The sequence below is a fragment of the Typopeltis vanoorti genome, chromosome 24, assembly GCF_054136105.1.
Source record: "Typopeltis vanoorti isolate ZY-2024b chromosome 24, IOZ_Tvanoo_1.0, whole genome shotgun sequence".
NCBI classification, from domain to species: Eukaryota; Metazoa; Arthropoda; class Arachnida; order Uropygi; family Thelyphonidae; genus Typopeltis; species Typopeltis vanoorti.
The window spans coordinates 74986060-75007174 of NC_143572.1; the positions used below are offsets into that span (position 1 = coordinate 74986060).

Below are 21115 nucleotides of genomic sequence, written 5' to 3' on the forward strand. Positions count from 1 at the left end.
ATGAGTCATGGATGGGTTAAAAATTGGGAATAAATGAAAAAAAATTGTCAGTTAGGTTTACATTCTGTGTTTTTTTTTTTTAAGAATTACAATATACAATAAGGATAATTGAAGAAGAAGAGAAACTTCTACAGTTTTGAAGTTAAACTCTTTGTGGTGACTGCCCATGACATTTATCATCAGAACAGAGAAGAATTGTTGAAAAATAATGAGCAAAGTTTGCCAATTAGGTTGTTAGGATCAGAATTTTATTTTAGAGCATCTGATCTCTTCATCTTTGGCATAACAGGAACCCAGTTAATCCTATAATAAAGTGGTTAATCCTATCATAAGAGAGAAGAAGATAATGTAAGTTTTCATTATTTAGATATTTAGTATACTTAAATATGTTTTATACTTATAGTTATATCTATAGTTATACTTACTTATACTTTTTAGTGTTTAGTTATAGTAGTTCCTTGACACTATTTTGAATAATGGTGGCAGCTCCAATTGCAAATGGCATATCACCAAGTCCTTCTCCATTTTGCGTGGCATAATAAGGGATTTTGTGGCATGCGGGACTTGTAGAATGAATGCGTCTCGGCGGTTGTATATGTGGCAGGTGAGAGAAGGGGAAATACATGTATGTGCAAAATGCAGGCAATGGGAGGAACTTGGTGAGTTAGAGATTAATGTAACTGATCTCGTTGAGTCAGAGGCAGGAGATCCTCCACGTAGAGAGGATCGTTCCACGTTCATTGTTAGGCCAAGAGCTTTTCAGACCACCTTCGTATATGACTATGATTTGCCTTCTTGACTACTGTAAACAGATTTGGTCACCTGAGTTTCTTTGGAATCGGGAGGTGGTAGAGAGGATTCAGAGGTGACTAAGCTGGTAACAGATCTGTGGAATGTGCAATCTATGCAGATAGTGTAGGTTTGTGGTTTGCATTTTAGTTGACAGTGGAGGCGGGTATATGTGATAGAAACTTATAATTTGTTGAAGGGATTCTATGAGATTGACACAGAATAAATTTTTCAGTACATGAAGTAGGGAGAGGACAATGCATCACCCATGAAAGTTGTATAAGCATGTGGTTAGTAAGGATATGCAGATAAGATTCTTTGCATGGAGAGGTGAATGAGTTTCAGTACAGGTATTTTAGGTATTGTGTGAATAATAGTTGGTGTTGCATCTCCCACAATGAGGGTTGGTTCCATGGAGATACCCATATAATAATATTTTAAAAAATGAAGGGAAATTAAGATACAATCCACAAAAAAGATAAAATCATATTAAAGGTTTCTAGCCAGTAAGGCACTATGTACATTTAAAGAATGAAGAGAAAAATCTATGAACACAAAATTCCACTGAAAGACTATAGTAGTATAGTTTTGCTTGTTTTGGAGGAAACAAGCAAAATATATGAAGATATTAATTGTGATATAATAAATGTCTGCTCAGTCATCAAGTTTGTACTAAATGTCATCCTTATCTTCAAATAATACAAGAAATACTCAGGTATTTCAAATTAACACTCAAATGAATTTTTAAATTAGCAAAACTTTTAGCCTGTAGATTGGAATTTAGAAGTCCCAAAACCTTGCTATTCATTTATTTTATTTTTTTTTTTTATGCTACTTCCACCCACAAAAAGCTGTTTGCAAACCTGCATTTGGCACTTTTGGTGGGCCAAGATTTTTTTTTTTCTAGATCAGCTCATACTTTTTCGACCTACTATTCGATTGTTCCTCATACTGACTATACACAGTTTATAAAATGAAAGTTAATTGCACAATAACAATATCATGGTAGGAAGCACTGATGAAAAAATTACATCAGATTAAGCACTGGCAGTCTAGTCAACATAGGAACAGAAGAGAGGAAGTTGTTCTTGCTAGGCTCCTCATAGGTTACAGTCATCTCACATATTCTTATTTACTAAGGGCTAATGACCCATCTATGTGTGGGAAATGCAACACCTGTCTTACTATTAGTCGTATTCTGGTGGAATGCGAAACCTTCACACAAGAGAGAAATTACATTTTTACTTTTTTGGCCAAATCCTATACACTCAGCCAGATGTTATCAGACTCAGATGGATTGCATGTTGTTTTTAGATTTTTAAAAAATATTAATTTATTGAAAGACATTTGATTATGGATTTGTATGTATGTAGATGCTGTTGTAAACACTAAACTTTGTACATATATTTTATTCTATTCACTGTTTTATTTCCTTGTAACTATTTATTTATCTACCAACACCCTGTATACTGCTGTAACCCAGGTCCTGGTGCAGTATGACCTTTGCTGTCATTGCACCATAAAATCCCAAATCAATCAATCCATTTCACACCTTCTATCACCATATCATTGCTTGGCACAAGACCATCACCCCTGCTTATTGAAGGCCGGAAGTGGTTTGAAAAAAGTTCCATGTAAAAATTCATGAGGTGTATTTTGTAAAATACATAAACATCTAAGTTTTTTGTGTCCTATGCAAGTTATTCTGTATCCCTAGCTGAATGGATTTTATTGAAATTGGATATTTATAATCCTTACAAAAGTTTGAGTCATTCAAGTTTTTGTTTCACTCGGACTGTTTGCAGAGCCACAAAGGTAGATATTACATATTGGGATTCTTTATTGCAGTAACTCTGCATCTGGCTAGAATTTAATAAAAATTTAGATTTAGGATATACATGTAGTGTCTTTATGGTTCAGTTTTGGTTTCAGTTGGATAAGTTTTTATTGGCAATATAATTCAAACTAATATTAATAATTTAGTATCGGCTGGATGGTATTTAATAAAATTTGATATCTTAGATCCCTATTAGAACTTTTGTAATTTGATTGTAATCAGACATATTTGTAGTTAGAAAATCATAGACACTCATTTTTTTAGAAAAGTACCACTCAGTAAAAATAAAAGGCTAGTCTATGAATACTGTATATTTGTCGTAGACTAGTTCTTGCAAAAACAATAAAAAGAGCTGTTTTTATGACCAAAACAATTTTAAATGATAATTTTTCGCTATAATTGAACCATTTTTGTTGGTCGAATGTTTCAAAATGTTAAAAATCATTTGGTTGAATAATTCAGGGAAATATAGAACCACTATTAAAAAGCTGATTTTCATTTAGCTCATTTTAATAGCGAGACTTTATTTCAAAATATATGTTCAAAATTTGTATACACACTGAAGAAATTATCAACCCATTATATCCTCCAGAAATACCACTATATCCTCCTTGTCCAAATTTGTATCTTAAATGCTGATATTTCATAATGAAGACTCATTTTATTATCAAAAACTTGCTCCCTACTGTTACAAATAGGAAAATGATACCTCTTTATGTTGCTCGCTAACTTATCTGTATGCAAAATACCTTTATTGCAACATTAATATTCCTCAGTCGTTTGATGTTGTCTAAACTCTTCTCATCACTGACCAGGAAATCAATCAGATAGCAAAACTATTGCTCAGTGACATTACTGAAGAATTTGTACCACCTTAACCCAGTCCTGAAGATACTTTCAGGTGCAAACTTTGTTTGCTCACACTTGGATAAAGGATTAAACTAAATTTATTATACTCTAACCAAGTGAAAAAAAAAAAAAAAAAAAAAACTTTCGACATCACTGAATCAACCAAAATGTTTTCTAGTTTCGTAAAAAAATTGCTGACTAGCATTAGAATTATGTGGGATCCATCGTAAGCAGGCAACTATGACTTAGAACCAAGAATTTACATTATATGAGCCCTTTAGTCCTTCTGCAAAAATTAGCGCCATCAACAAAATGATCATTTTGCATATTTATGTTCTTATTTTCTAGATGGGCTGGTACCAGAAGCAACTTCTCCTCTTAATCACTTTTTGAGTGCTACCTTACCAGAGTCTGTTACTGTTCAAGATCCTTCTCTGGAAGTTATAACTCTGCTAAGAGTTGTTCATGCCCTCAGTTACTACTGGGGTTCTCTTTATGAGGTAAGATTTCATTATATCTTTTCAGTAAACATATCTATGTATCCCTTTATTTATAGTCAGTCTTCCTAAATTATATACAAGTTTTTATACTAAAATTCTACATTTTTAAGTAGATAATAACAACAGAATTTATCTTACATATATTGTCACGTGCTTTGATTTCAAGTGTTATTCTAATTTATCTCTTTTCATGTGTATGCATGATGGCTACGAAACTTAGCCAAAAATTCTTTTTTGTATTAAATATTTCTTACATAAATGTTATTATTCCATAATTAATCTTATCATTATGGCTATCCTTTTCTGTTCCTCTATGGACTAACTCCTGTCTTTCTCAGTTCCTAATATTTATATATATACACACACACACATGCATGTTATGAACTGTATACTATATATATATAAAGTTTCCTTTTCTTGCAAGTTACCTATTATGGACAGAAAGTTACCTATTATGGAAGATCAGCCACCATGTGCGTAGTACAACATTAAAAAAAAAAAAAAAAAAAAAAAAATCTGCAGTCAAGACTGTGGTCATTCAGGTCCTTACAGACCCATGCTTCATCACCGCAAGTTTAGAAAAGTGAAAGAATTTTTTTTAGAATCTGTATCCCTCAAAAGCCAGCCTAATCTGAATAAAAGTGGATACTTAAAACTTCCCAGAATATGGAAAACATTATCCTCCACAATCCCAGATTACAGTCAAAGCCTCGAGCCAACCTACAGAGGGCATCCCACCGAGTTCTGACTCTAGTCTTTTATCCACGTCTTCCACTTATGTTGCCTTTGTGTCTGTGCATTAAAAGTTTATATTGTACTTCCTGAAGATGTCTCTCTGACTGATGATTTTGCTCCCAGTGCTGTTTTAATTCATTCGGCCTCCGACATGAGACCAATGCATGGAAGTTTGCCATCAAACTACCAACCAATCACAATCTTCTTCAAAATTATGGAGCAAAATCATCAGTCGTTAATTTCCACTACCTCAAGGCCCACCTATGGATTATACCATTTAAGGTCTGCTGCTGACCTCTTGGCCTACATTACCATGACATGTGTCCTCTTCAGTGGAAAGGTTTGGCGAAACATGCTGCTGCTCTTGACATTTCCATAATGCAATTCATCATGTCTGTCATCAATGCCTGCTACTTTCTGTAATTTGGTAGCCAGCTTTTGTCTGTAGTTGTTCATTGCATGTTGTGGTAGATGGCTCTCTCTCTCTCTCTCTGAGCTTCACCACCAATGTGAGGTGTCTCAGGAGTATGTTCCATCACCTCCCCTTTTTCTCCTGTACAAATGACTTACTCTCCATTCAGTCTACTCATTTGACATCCCAAACTTCAAGATAATCTTCATCCAGTTTCTTGAACATTGCTGTCCATACCATCCTTCAGTGGAGCGAGAATAATCTGGTCACCTTCAGAGTGCCCAAAATTTAGTCTTTCCTTTCTCTCATAAAACAGATCTCAGCTGACCTGCTATTTCCCTTTGTAATACGCAAATCATGCATCAGGGTCAGATTTCTCTCTACTTTGATGATGCCCTCTAGAGGAGAGCGATTGGGCTCATAGATGATCCCTACCTGACAGGCTCACTTCAACCTCTCATGTTGAAGTTTAATTGAGAAACATATCTAGAGATAATAATTACCAAAAACTTCATTGAACCTCAACATGTGACAGTCATTGTCTAAGTATCCATACATATAATGATCTTACACAGAAGTGACTCAGCACACTGCCTCGGTAAATGTAAACTCAGATTAGTAAGATTATCAAGGGTATTCATATTCCTCCATTTATCCACATGGTGGGACTACATTGAAATCATTTTTAGCTCACCTCACCAAACACCTAAAGATTCATTTCACCTCTGATAAGGAAAACAATGGTTGTCTGCCCTTCCTTAACACTAGTCACCCAACTACCTTGATTCTTATCCTTTTCTGTCTAGAGAAAACCTATCAACACTAGAAGGTACATCACCTGTTACATTACCATCCCTCCCAGCAACATGGTAATATCAAAACCTTAGCCAATTGAGATTGAACCACTTGCTCAGATCACCTAATCCAGAGATGAGCAACCTTTTTAAGTGTGCATGCCAAAATTGCAAATCTTTTATGCAAAATTTTCTCACATGCTAACCGAAATTTTGGGGAAAATATTATTATTTGGTGTCTTAAGTATTGGGAGAACCTTTTCAAATAATCAAAAATCACAGTAGAGTGGTAAAATCAAAGAATATTGTAATAGTGATTATTGTGTATCATGTAAGATTGAATGAATGTAAAAAATTAGTGACAGAATTTTTACTTAAAAGTCCTTCTTTCCTGTTGATAGCATGGATATTTTTTATTTGTCCTTAAGTGTAATTCTAGTTGCCATATTCAGCCACACAATTTAAAGTGCAATTTTTAACATCGGTAAAAGAGTAAACAATAATTCTGCTTTTTGTTTTTGTTTTTTATAAAGATCCATCAGGCATAAGTTTTTTTCAAGTTTTTCCAATATTATTAGTGCACAATCTCATGATCATTTTAACTGACTAAAGCACAGTAAAAAAAAAAATTAAATGAAAGATATTCTTTTATTAATTCTTAATCTCTTACGAGTAATACATAAAAATCACAGATAACATAAAATGTTATTTTACCTACATAATATATTAAACAGCAGTTAATCTTTACCATTTTTAGCAGAAAACTTCAAATCAAAACTAGAGAAAGAAAAATAGTGGGTGTTTTATTTATTTAGCATCAATGAGACTTCTGCTGCTGCATCACTGACAGATAATTTATATCAGGTTTATATTTTGTAACCCTTAGAGATATGCATGCATAACAGGAGTTTCATCTGTAACTCCTGTTACGAGACTTAACAAAGTTCATCACTGAGAACAATGATTCACAAGAATATGTAGATGCAAAAATTTATAGTAATGTTGTTGCAAGGGTTTTTAAGCATACAAAAGTTTCTGGAATAGTATTCCAAGTCCTTTGTACTTCATTTTCCGCAATTCTCTCTGTTACTCCAATCTTTAATCAGTCCCTTTCAGTACTTTCCAAGTCAACTCTGAGATCAACAAATTTCTGCCTCCAAATTGCGCTACTTTGAAAATCAATGAACTACATTTCAAAGTCATCCATATTTATCCACCAAACATCTGCAAGTTTAATTCATCCAGTTTTATAGTGTCTGGAAACTTAATGAAATTTGCAGTCTCTTCTAATTCTCTGAACTTAACAAATCTTAGAGAGAACTGCTCAACAATTGACACAACAACATTAAAAATAGCTTTTGAAGATATTGGCAGTCTGTTTTTTCATCCTTTTGGAGATCACTGATGTATTTCTTTAGGTTTGGAAAATATCTTAATCTCTCACTTTCTGCATCCCTCTTAAAAACTCCTAGTTTCATTGCAAAGCCTTTGTCATCAAACATAACATCAAGAGTCTTACCAGAGCACTGTAGTTTAAGGTTCAAGTCATTTCAGTGTTCGCAAACATCTGCAAAAAACATCAGTTTGCAAACCCACACAATGCCATACATTTCTTTATAAGACATTTGTTGATTAGTCAAAAAGAGATTTATCTCATCCAGGCATTCAACAAATCATTATAGAACAAGATCTCGACTAAGCCAACAAACATTGTTGTATATTGTTAGTCCTTTGTACACCAAATCCACCTCATTCAATACATTCTGAAATTGTCTTTTATTCAAAGCATGGGCAGAAATGTAATTAACAACCTTGGTTACTTTTTGAAGTTCCTTTAGGCTAGCTTCTGCACATAAAGTCTCCTCATGTGTGATGCAATGAAAATCTATCAGTAGATGACCAACATGTTTTGCAAACAGATTTACAAATCCTGCTTCCTTACCAGTCATGCTAGGTGTACCATCTGTTGTGATGGATACCACTTTTGAAATATCAATTTGCCAAATAGATAATTCGTTCATAACTGCTTTACATATTTCGACCTCAGTGGCACGCTCGGGGTAGTGTTACAAGGTTAATCATCTCTTCACATACTTCGTCAACCCTACAAAATACAAAATTGAGCAAAGATTGCTAGACTAGCTGATGATCTAATGTCTGTGCTCTCATCAACACAAATAGAAAAAAACTTACACGAAGCCAAATCTTTTGTTAATTGTTCTGCTGTATTCCTTTCCATCTTTTCCTATTCTTAACTGTTTTTCTACTCAAATACAAATCTTTAATGCACTGAATAATTTGTACCTTTTCTGAAAGATTGTCAAAATGGAAGGGAGCATATTCTAGCCATGCTTCTTTAATATACTCCCCATCACTGAGTGGTTTTTGGTGTTGGTCAGTAACTTTTGAAACCTCAAAATAGCAACTAAGTTGGAACTAGGCCTACCTGAAATAAATTTCATCACAGTATCATACTGTTTTATTGTCTTGCTCAGTTCACAAGAAATGAATTCTCTTTGCAGACAAAGTCTTACGAAATTAATTCGGAACATGAAATCCATAATGCTTTATTATCTTTCTTAATCATACCTATTTTTTCAGTCCAGTATTCTTTAAATTCTCTAATATCCTCTTCATTTGAATGTCTATGTTTCTTTGCTGGTGGTTGTGACATTCTGTACGATCTGTAAAGGGCAGGAAGCAAATAAAAATATGTGATAATGGTATATTTATATATATAGCATAAATATGAATCGTAATAAAGGAGGAAGAAAGAAAGGAAGTCAAGAAGGGAATAAAGTGAAAGGCAAAAGAAAAAAGTAAATTACAACTGAATGACCAAAGTTGTATAACTACAAGGTACATACAGAAAATAATTGCTTTCTTCATACAGCTTTTAATTTTAATGAAAATCAGATCATGGAGTGTTGTTTAATTTTGACGATATATATCAGAACACAGAATTATAAGTAAATAATTATTTATTGACTTATAACCAGCATCTTCAGAGCACAAAAACACAGTTTGTGACAGTACGTAAGACTAAAACAGCATGGAAATGTTTTTTTCGGATTATAGAGTGTAAAAATGTGAACAGAGATGTATGGATACTGACAAAAATTATAATTTAGACTCAGAAAATCTCATTATAATCACTCTCTGCATACATCTACCAAGTTTAAGCAAACCAAAAGTTAGTACAATTATAAGCCTACCCACACACACATGCAAATGAAAGAGAAGGGTATTCATGCTGTTGGATCATACTTTCTACTCCGATGTGTATTTTAGTTGTTGATTGACTCCTCATTCAAATACAGAGAATATTTATTTTTAATTGCACCACTCTGTGTTCAAATTTGCATGAGCAACGTTGAAGAATCAACCAATCTATGTTATTACTAACTTTATTTTAGGCCGAGGTTTTCTTTATTATATAGGGTTCCTGCTAAGATTCGAATTATTTTAATGAGCAGTGCAATGAAGAAATCAGGCAAAAACAAGATTCAATTCAAATAAAATTATTTAATGCAGTGTCACATAAATTTACATCAAAGCAAAGATATCTAGTTGTGAAAATACAGTTCAACAATAATTAAGTTTTCTTTGAGATACTAGCAAACTACTCAGCTGAGTATAATAATTATGATTAGAACTTATGCTTACAGATAATATTCTTCTTATTATAAAGGATTCTTATCACAACTTCACTCTGATTAAAGTTATTATTCAATATAGTTTAAATAACAACTCAGTTGAACTATTCAGAACAGTTATAAAATATAAACCATGAAACATTCATCTGCGAACTATTCCTAGCAGAATAGTTCGCAGATATTTCAGTATCCAGTATTACATTAAATTTTTACAACAGGCTTCTCTATATCACTCTTTTCAGTCTTGAACTATTAATCCAAATGGTACAATATTTGGCACCACAAGAGGGAAATGTCTCACTACATCACACATTTGATCTTGAATAGATAAATACAGCGATAAGGATTAAATTATGTTCGCCAGAAATAAGTTCGCTACTTTACACTAGGCATAGAAAAGATAATCTTACCAGCATAAGCAGTATAGTTTCTTCACATTCGAGAATCCTGTGAACACATTTAAATTTTTGTTGACTTTCACTTTGAGATTACACAAACTTAAAAGAATCTTCTGTTTCTGTAACTGATTAATAGATTCGGGAGAATATATCCTTTTTCTCTGGTCCAACTTAACTTCCAATTTCTTTCTATTCTTATTATCCCTTGACCTGAATTATTCCTGTGCAAGGCGATAGGAAATTACAATAGGATTAGAACTCCGAAAAAAAGGAAGTCAAAGTGCCAAGCGATTCCGTTTACATCATGTTAATCGGCCACCTTCCTTGCCTTCTTCCCTACTCCCGTGTGTCTTACTTTTTCATGTACTGCTTATCAAATCCTACTCTCCTTTCCCGCCAAAATCTGGTTCTAACTGGTCTTGTTTATATCCATCTGGTTTCATGTGTTCTGTACAGTAACACGTGCTAAGGCACACGCTAGCTAAAAGTAACATGATTCCTCATAGCAGCCAATCAAGTGTTATCTTAAGGAATTTCCTGGATACATTAAAAATGTACATATTACAGTTTTCAACATTATATTAAAGGAATTAAATTCACAAAATAATTGATATTTTTAATACATAGCTTTTCATAACTGTAATTTATCCCAAAAATTTATAATAAATAAACATTGATTAACATAACTTGGAAGAAATTACATAAATAGCATATTATGAACATCAGACTATTAGTTTAAAAAAAAAAAAAAAATTTTGCTCAGAGAATGGTAGATTATGTTGGACTCTGAATGATGTATTAACAGTTTTCATTTCTCTTCATTCAGAATCCAACAATGCCATCTAATCACGTGCAGATAACAGTTCATAATCCTGAATATTGATAATACATTTCACGTAGCTTTAACAGTAACTTATGTTTATGGAAATGTAAAGAAAATGTGCATTTATATATAATAAATTAAACATATTAATTGACAATAAATACTTCCGGTCCATATTTTAATGACTTACGATTTAATTAAATCCAAATCCACACATATATACACACTTCAGAAAGCCGATAAATTCTTTACAAAACACGAAAAAAAATATAAAATTATGTAAAGCTGTCGCACCGTGTCTGACTGCCTGACAAATGATGCAACAACTGAATTGGACAAAACTTGTATGTCAGTATATCATGGAGATAGATGGCTTGGAAATAGGATGTTTGTTTCATTTTCTTATCACTTATTATTACTAAAATAGTTGATAATGTTTGTTTCTTTATTGCATTTTTATTTGGTATCATTCTACTTAATAAAATTGTATTCTATTAGTTAAAATACACAACTCGGCAAATATTGTTAGATAGGTATTTAATTATTTTTTAAGGTGATCCCTGGGTTGCATGCTGGACAAAAGTCGTTGGCATGCCAAGGGTTTCCCCACTCCTGACCTAGTCTATCTTCAGAAATTGATCACAAAATCAAGGGACAACTCCGCCCATCTCCCAACCCCACCCACCCTCTAAAAAAATTAATTACGCTTCCCTACATCTGAGACACCTCAGAAAAATCTCATGAGATTTAAAAATTAAAAACACATGACATATAGAATGCCTTCAAACCATACAAAAAATTAGCACTCTTATCCACTCACCCAAATATCTGCCTATTATCTAGACCAGTGGTTTTTAACCTGGGGTTTACACCCTTGGGGGTGTGAGAAAGCATTTCCAGGGGTGCAAGAGAAGTTTCTAAATTTTCACTGGAAACTACCGCCTGTGAGAAACTAGCGAACGCTATGTTGACTTTTGGGACCTCCACTCCTATCCTCTCTACCTTTGCCTCAGCGCATTGCACTTACCATTACATGCAGTACAATAAGAAACTGGTTGATACGCGCACATGTTCGCATACTCTGAGTATGAACGTTAACGAGGTGGTTTGACGCAGAAACGAATACTAATTTTCTTTAATTTACCAACATTAATCAGTGGCTAAAGCCCATACCGGATACAATCAATTGATTACATAGATTTTCTGAAAATTTTGAAAAATTGTAATTATTATTTTATTGATTGTAGTAATCCTCGTTATGTCGAAAAAAATAAGCCTTTCAAAAAAAGGAGCTTCGCTTCAAAAGTATTATTATGGATAAACAACAACAACATAGCCATTAAAAATTGAGATATTGTTTTGTATGTAAATGTATGTGTTTATTTTTCAATAAATAAATTATCTTGCAATAGATGTAATTTCCTAAATAAAGAAATAGAAACACATTTTTCAAGGGGGTGCCGATCACTAAAAAGGTTAAGACCCACTGATCTAGACCAATGTTTCATAAATTTCAGTACCTGAAATTCAAACTATTTGCATTAAAACTTTTAATGCAAACAATTTGAATGATGCAATCACACTGTTAGTTGATGCATGTCAAGAAGCAATTTTTGTTTAAAACTTCCTTTAGATTTTTTCATTATTGAAATTGTGCAACTGACTTGCACTTGTATTAGAGTGGTCTGAAAAGTTCTTGGCCTAACAATGAAAAAATGGATTTATAATTGCAAAATTATTTTTATTTTCTCCCTAACATAATCTCCCTTAAGACTAATACATTTATTCCAGTGATGCTCAAGCACCATTATCCCATCCCTGTAGTGGTTCTCAGTAAGATCTGCAAAATACCCCTCTACAGCTGCAATCACCTCTTGATTCGAAGAAATATGCTGACCAGCGAGGAAGACTCTTAGTTTTGGGAAGAGGGAGCCAAATCTGGGGAATAGGGTGGATGTTCCAACAATTCAATAGTGCAGATCCCTTAATTTTCCCATTGCCAAAACACCTTTGTGGGTAGATGTATTGTCGTGATGAAAGATGATTTTTTTCTTCTGCAAACCATGTCTTTTCTCACAAATTTTTTTCTATTGATGACCTTTCCTACTGATGGAACTGATTTTGTCTTCTTTGGTGTGGAACAGCTGACTTCTGTCCACTGTTTTGACTGCTGTTTGGATTCTGGTGTGTAATGGTGAATCCAAGTCGCATCCATAGTAATAAATTTATGCACAAAATCAGTTTTATAGTAATAAATTGACTCACAAAATCTGTTTTATTCTTGTTAAAATGCTCCAAGCACTGTTCAGAGATTTTCATGCACGTGCATTTTTGATCTGCTGTGAGCAAGCGTGGCACCATCTTGCATGAAGCTTTTTCATTTGCAATTCTTCATGCAAAATATATCCTACACATTCTTTTGAAATGCCTATAGTCTCAGCAATTTCATGCACTTTGACTCGCCAGTCATTCAGTACCATATCATGCACTTGATCAATGATTTCTGGTGTTATACTTTTTGGAAGTCCTTCATGTGGAACATTTTCAAGGCTGGTACAGCCATGCTTAAACTCGGCAGCCCATTTCTTAATTGTTGAAAATGAACGAGAAGAGTGCCCATAAACTTTTATGAACTTTGAATGAATTTCTTTTGCCTTTAAACCTTATTTTACAAAGAATTTTATAACTGCACAATACTCAATTTTATCAATTTTAAGGATACAGACAATGCTTTTGCTTCAGGCAGCTGTATAAAACAAACTACTTGATAGAATGACTTGCAATTTCACATGGATGCTTATGAGAGATGTACTAACTTAGAAAAAAAATCTTGTCGATAGTGTTGCCATCTATGGTCAAGGCCGAGAACTTTTCAGGCCACCCTCATATGTGACAATATGGTAAAAAAATATAAAAGTAAAAGAGCAATGGGTAATTAAATTTTAAAGTGCTGTGCTGCATACCACCTTAAAGACCTTTTGCATAGCCTCAGGGTTATGCATACCACAATTTCGGAAACACAGATCTAGACTGTCCTGGAGTTTACAGCATCCCTTGCTCCTGTAAACTTGCATATTTTAAGAAACAGAAAGAACTACCAATATGTTTTTGGAGGAACATAGAAACTATCACCTGCACTCCATCCATTATTGGATGGCAATCGGTGTCATGGATACAAATCAGAAAAGTTATTTCTAGAATCTACCATAGCATTCACTGAACTTGTAAAAATTTGGCTGCCTCACATTACTTAAAATATGGGAGACTGTTATTATGAGACCATCAGTGAATTTCCATCACCACACCCGTAGAGCACACCAGTTAGGACTGAAGGATCCTGCCTTTAATACTCTGTGTTTGCCTTCCTACTAGCATGTTTGTGGTCATGTGCTTAGTTATATTTCCTTGTGCCCATTGAAAATGCCTTGGTGATCAAAGCATTTTCTTATCTTACATGAAATTGTTCAATTTCATGTGAGAAAAATTAGCTCATAAATGTATATAGACAAATAAAAATAACTAAAATTAGACAATCTGGCAGCAGATTAATGCACCTGTATAACACTTGATGTTGAAAGTTTATTTTTCACTTGGTTAGACTATTACTGTTTAACACTTGTTTGTGAGTATGAAATAGTTACATATTTTAGGGAATGCATGATTATTTGATTTGACATCAGATGAGCACCTAAAAAAAACATTGATATATGTTGAAGGATTAATGGTAGTAATGCAGTCAAATAATAATTTGCTGTGGATTATACCTTTCTGCAAAATCTGTATCAGTAAACTCAGGTTAATGTTATTATATTACACCTAGGTAAAATTTTTGAAATGAAAATTTTCAATTTCTTTCACTTTTAGATGAGTTCATGGGTACCAGCTGTGCCTCAGTCAGAATTTTTGAATAGTAAATTAACTGCTAAAGCTAACAGACAACTTCAAGATCCTTTAGCCATTATGACTGGTAATGTTCCTTCATGGTTGTCTCAGATTGCATATGCTTGGTAAGCTCAAATACATTTTTGTGATATGTACAGCATGGATATAAAGATGATCTTTCTAGTTTCATTATATTAATATTTTTTAGAATATCTTTATTAGTTACACATTTCAGCTTCTTTTATTTCTGTCTTGGTATTGATATATCACATTGAAATGATACAACGTGATGAAATTTCATGCGGGCAGGGCCTTGGTTAAAGGAGTGAGGCCCCACACTGTTTTCATCAGTGAAAAAGGATGAAAAGTCAGCAACTGGAACATACTTCGCCTCAAGATATGCATTATCACATGAGAAGAAAAGTAACAACAGAAAATAAGTGGAACTTGAGAAGAATCAGAAAAGTGTTGCTGATGTAATTTATGTTACTAAAACAAAAAAAGACATACAGGTGAAATTTTTTAAATAAACATAACTTGTTGTATTCAGGCAATAATGATTGAAGAAAGCATTCATCCAGCTACAATATTCAATACTAAACATGAGAATAATGTTCTCGAATGACAGGCAATATCAAATAAAGCAAACATCAAAATTGGGAATTGGACAATGCAACTAATTTGTCCATATGATCCATCAAAAGGGTTTAAGAAAAAAGCAGAGGGATTTCTTGACTCATTAGAGAGAGAGACATTAAAGGAAAAGTTTGGTCTGTTGGAGATCTTAAAAGATCCAAAATTCTTAGCAAGTAGGCCACTATGTACTCTGAGAGAATATGGGAAAAAATTAAGAAAGCAAAGCATTGTGTAAAAAAGTAGCCCAAAAGAACTCATAGGAAGACTTTGGTAAGAATATAGAAGATAAATATCAAGATGTCAAAACATCCTGCAGTCTATTGAAAAAGGTTAGAAATGGCATGCCAGAACAGTGGTAGATGATATTCAAGTAGAATTCAATCGGGAGTGCATATCAGGGAAGGTAGAAATAGCCATCAAAAATCTTAAATGTGCAAAGGAAGCTGGAGTAGATGATATGAAAGTACAGCAGCTTTACAGGAGTGTAATATACATTGTCTACCAATAATTGTCCAGACACCCCTGTTATTTGAAGTTATGGACCATTCAAGGTTTGTTAATAACATAAAAACCAGTGTACAAATAGTAGGAAGCTGTATTTCATCATAGCAGTTGTGAATACAGGTGGTATGACAACATGACATGAACACAGTGATTTCGAGAGAGATGTCATCGTGGGCTGTTACATTGGTGGCATGTCCATACATGCCACTGCTGCTTAACTGGAGCATCCAAAATCAATGGTTGGCAATGTGATCAACAAATGAAGACATTCTGGCATCACTAGTGCAGGAAACACCCAGGGCAGTCACAAAAAATGACTGACAGGTATAGGAGGGTATTAAAATGGGTGGCACACAAAAACTGGTTACAATTGGCACAGACCATCCATGATGAGTTCCAGAGCACCAGTAACACCATGGTGAGCACTAATACTGTACGAAAAGAACTCCATTTACTGGGTTTCCACAGAAGATCAGCGGCACACAAGCCAAACATCACAACAACGAACAAAGCTGCTCGTCTGGCCTGGTGCAAAGAGCATGTGAACTGGATAGTTGACCAGTGGAAAACTGTACTCTGAAGTGATGAATCGAGGTTCTCCTGTTTCCACTCTGAGGGGGCAGGGTGTAGAGGCAGCCTGGTGAATGCATGTTACCACAGTGTGTTATACCCACAGTAAATTGGTGGTGGAGGAGTAATGATGTAGAGTGCATTCAGCTGGTTTGGAGTGAGACCATTGTTCATTGTCCATAATTCCATGAAGGCAACTCAGTACCTTGATATTCTGAATAATCAGGTGCTGTCTATACTGGAGTTTTTATGGAATGAACCCATGTTACTATCAAGATGACAATGCCCCATGCCACAAAGCTGCAGCTGTTATGAAATGGTATGAAGAGATGAGTGTTAAATGACTGCCCTGGCCTGCACAGTCCTGACCTCAACCCACTCGAACACCTGTGAGACAAATTGGAGCAGCAGTTGAGGTCCAGAGCAGCATGCCCTCAATCTGTTATTGAACTCAGTGCTGATCTGATGGAGGAATGGAGACAAATTCCACCTGACATCTACCACACATTGGTGGAAAGCCTCCCTCAAAGGGTGCAGGAGCTGATCAAAGCCAAAGGCGGAAATACCTGATATTAGGATTCACCTACTGGTATTAATTATAAATCGCTAAAGTGTCCAAGCAATTATTGTTTGGGGGGGGGGGGGGAAAGAACCCCCGTTTCGAGTTTTCAAAATTCGAGTCATCAGAATTCAAGGAGAACCGGCCAACCTGTCTGGAACTCAGGGGGGTTGGGTGCCAGGGCAGAACCCCCTTTTGCATCATCAGAATTCAAAGAGAACCGGCCTATCAGTCTGGATCTCGGGGGGGGGGCTTTGCTGTTAGACTTCCACAAAACACCGAAATTGGATTTAGAGACATTGAACTTTTTGAATGCTCGGGGACTCTCTGAGTGTTAGATTAACATTGGTTTTACCTTGCAGTCTCCACTTGCATTTGCTGCTAAAAACAATGTTAACCTGTCATTTGTTGGTTTATGCCCAGGAAGTGTTTTTTCTTCTTTTGTGATAAATGTCCTGTTGGGCATTTTCTTCCAAAATAACCCAGTCTCATCACAATTGAGGATGTTTAGGTAGGTATTCTCCCTCTTCTATAATTCTTGTAAAGCTATTGACAAATTTATCTGCTGCTGCTTTGTCAGGACTAGCTGCCTTCTCCGTGTCTGACCACACTATGAATTCCTGTTCTTTTTTTAAAGTTGTCAAACCAACCTCTGCTACCTTTGAAATCATCATCTACCTCAGAACTTGATCCCGAAGTCTTCTTTTTCAAATCTTGATAAAGCTGTTTAGCTTTCTGACAGATTGCATTTTGAGATGTAGTATCACCTGCCATTTCTCTTTCTTTGATCCAACTCAAAAATAAACCCTCTGACATTCAACCTTGAAGTTCTCTTAGCAACCTTAGCTACCATAAGTTCTTCTTTCTTAGTCAAAATGGTTGATATTGTAGAATGACTGGTTTCATATATTTGACTAGCTGCATAACTTTCACACCTTCATGATGTTTTGCTATTATTTCTTGCTTCTGTTCAATAGAGAAAATTTTTCTGGTTTTTTTCCCTCACTAGCTTTCTTTTTGGGACCCATTTTGTCACACGGTAAAAAAATTCACTCTATAAAAAAAAAAGATAAGCAAAATACGGTATTATTACAAATTGTACAACACTAAGACAAGGGATACAAAGAACATATCGTCACCTGAAAATAAAAGCAAAAGTTCATAAAAAAAAACTTTTTGAAATAAAAGTTAAATTAAAAAAAAAGTTAAGTTAAATTAGAAGCCTGTAATTTTTGACTTAGTGCATTTTGCTTGTAAGGTGATGATATTAGATACAGCACTTACTGTAATATACGCTGATTAACAGCTTATAGATACAACGATTATTATACAGATGAGATTTGATTTTGCCTTTTGATGTCAAACAAACAGCAACATGCACCTGTCGATTTGTCGTCTATATGAACCAACATATAAAAAAATAAATGCCTAAATACTCATTTTCATCATAAAACACATTTATAACCACAAATTTTAAAATAAAGCACAGTACACTACAAGAAAAGAAACAATAAATGGAAAACGTAAACAGCTGGCTATGATGGGTCAAACATATCTGAGCTTCACAGCTATGCCACGTGGCTGAGTGCAATCGGAAAATTCCAGTTTTTTAGATCGGATAGAGGTTCACATAATCGAGAGTCATTAACCAAGAGATTTTTTTCTCACAGCCACTCGAAAAAAAGGAATATAGAGGAGTAGAGTGGTTCTACTCCCTTACAGTCTCAGATGAGATCTCAAAGATATTGTAACAGAAAGCAGTAGAAAGTAGCATTCTCTCCATTAAACAAGCATCTCACGTATCCTTGGCCTTTCAAACCCCTTCCTTCATCACTCAAAGAAATCCAGGAGTATACAAGATCAGTTATTTATGTGGAATTTGCTATGTAGAACAAACAGGCCAATCATGAGAGATACAAGAAATGTATTAGGGGTGTAAAGAAGAAAAGAAAAGAAAACATAAATCAGAATAATGTACACATATAACACAACTCCTCAATATTGATTACAATGTATTCATCAGAGCATTCAAGGAATTATTGGAAATGTTGAAAAACTTCAATAACATTGCAAGCAACCAGAAATGAAACTGTCTAGTTGTTTCATTCAAAACCTAGCACATGCAGATGCTAGTCATCATAATACAATGTGAAATCATGCATGAACAACATTGTTGTATTATAATGCTAGTGATATAATTAATGTATATAGTATACAAGAACTGCATGTGCTAATGTATTTATAAAATAAATTGTCAGATCATGAAACTGTAATCAGCATGATTTCTGTATGCTGCATAGTGCTTGATGTGCTTGTATCATGTGTAGTAGTGACCTATTTTAGATGGTCCTTACTACTAATGCCATTGGTTTGCAAATCTAGTCATTTTAATGGGAAATAGTTTTTTTTTTTTTTTTTCACATTCCTGCAATATGCTATAAATCGCATAAAACTAGTCAAGATTATAAGTTAATAAATTGTTCAACAGTCTCCAGTTAACATGAAGTAAACATATCAGAATAATTTCAGCATGTGTCTCATCCACATAAGGCTCCAAACCAATATAGTACTTATTGTATATGAAATTTATATTATGCTAACTTGGTTACCAATCCAACTGGGAGGATAGTCGAGTTAGCATGATAGCATGATACTCAATGCTTTTTTATCAGCTGAACTTAAGTGTCTTAGAAACCAAAATAGTAGATATGACAATTAGAGTGCTGAAAGGTGAGATTTGGAGGAAAATTCTTTCTAAAGGAAACCTTTGTACGAAGAGAAAATGCTATCAAAATGCATTTTCTGGGGTACTAAGAATTGTCTAGAGATTATTCTTACATAAATAAATCTAAAATCTAATGTGTAATTAAAGATTTTATTGATTAGGTCTTCAGGTAAATTGAAAGTATTTTAATTCTGTGTGCTGCAAAGCTTTTATGAAGTGCAGCATATAATATTTGTATTATTACTGTTATTATTATTAGTAGTAGTAGTAGTGTTCTCTCTGTCTGTGTGTGTAAATGTATATTTTTTGTTTTTATTTACTTTCCAGTCCATTTCTTTTCCCGTTTGAGACCAGGCATCTTCTCTTTTATGTAACTTCATTCGATCGAGATAGAGCACTGCAGCGACTTCTGGACATGACTCCAGAACTCAGTAGTAGCGATAGTAGTGAAAGAGTTACTCCTAGACTGGATCGTAGAAAGGTAATATTTTTGCTATTTGCATAGAATTTAAAAATTGATACGAAAAACAATATGCATGTTGTGGGAATTTAAAAAATATAAAAAATGGTCTATTATATTTGCCATTAGGTATTATGAGGTATAGGAAAACGGTTTCTTCAAGCTGGTTTTTCTTCTATAAAAATTCTTTCAGTTAACTGATGAATACTTTTATGTGGAATGAATCAAGCAAATCTAAACCCAAGTCATAATAAATTATGGGACAACTACCATGTTAGAATAACAATTTCAATTTAATAGAAACCAAAATAATACCCCAACATTTCAGTCATCGTATTTAGGTCCTCTAGAGCACGTGTATGTACACAAAGAAACAAGCTACATTACAATACACATAATATGCTAAAGTCACACTAATTTGGTCCGCCATTCATGCTACTGAACTGACCTCTGATGGAGAAAAAAAAAAAAAAAAGACAAATTATCACATCAAAACTAGTCCTCTGGTATGTTAGGCTAAAGATTACTCACAGGTAAAGGTAAATTAGAACAAAAACAGTATTGATGGTGGCCAGTATATCGAATAAGAATTGAAATGCTATGATCATTTTAAACTGATCAAATTAATCAATTAGTCTCTAACATTTCAGTCTCTAAAATTAGGCTGACAATTTGGGATTTTGCTGACCAAATTGTATTCTTATTGGCTTAAGCCAAAATACAAAATGATGGTACAACATGACAGAATTTCATGCCAGCTGGGGCGTTGCCCGGTTAAACAAGGCCCCCCCACCCCACCCCATTGTTTACACCAGGGAACCAGAGCAAACAGTGAAAGTCTGCTATTGGAACAAATCCTAAAACACATCCCAACTCAACATCACCAGAGGGTCAAGATTGGTACTACATACATACATAGCTCATGGCAAAAAACACGATGTTAAAAAAAGAGAATCATGATGTCATTATATATTAACAGAATTGAA

At 34.3% G+C, this 21115-nt stretch overlaps 1 protein-coding gene across 8 annotated transcripts in view; it reads left to right on the top strand.

Annotated features, from left to right (window-relative positions):
• Window positions 1-21115, top strand: part of ctrip (E3 ubiquitin-protein ligase ctrip) — an 817513-nt gene that overhangs the window by 692625 nt on the left and 103773 nt on the right. For all 8 annotated transcript variants that reach the window (XM_090413730.1, XM_090413731.1, XM_090413729.1 and 5 more), the window contains 3 exons: window positions 3824-3975; window positions 14658-14800; window positions 19997-20150. In XM_090413730.1, coding sequence (XP_090269856.1) covers window positions 3824-3975; window positions 14658-14800; window positions 19997-20150 — 449 coding nt within the window. The remainder of the gene's footprint in view (window positions 1-3823; window positions 3976-14657; window positions 14801-19996; window positions 20151-21115) is intronic.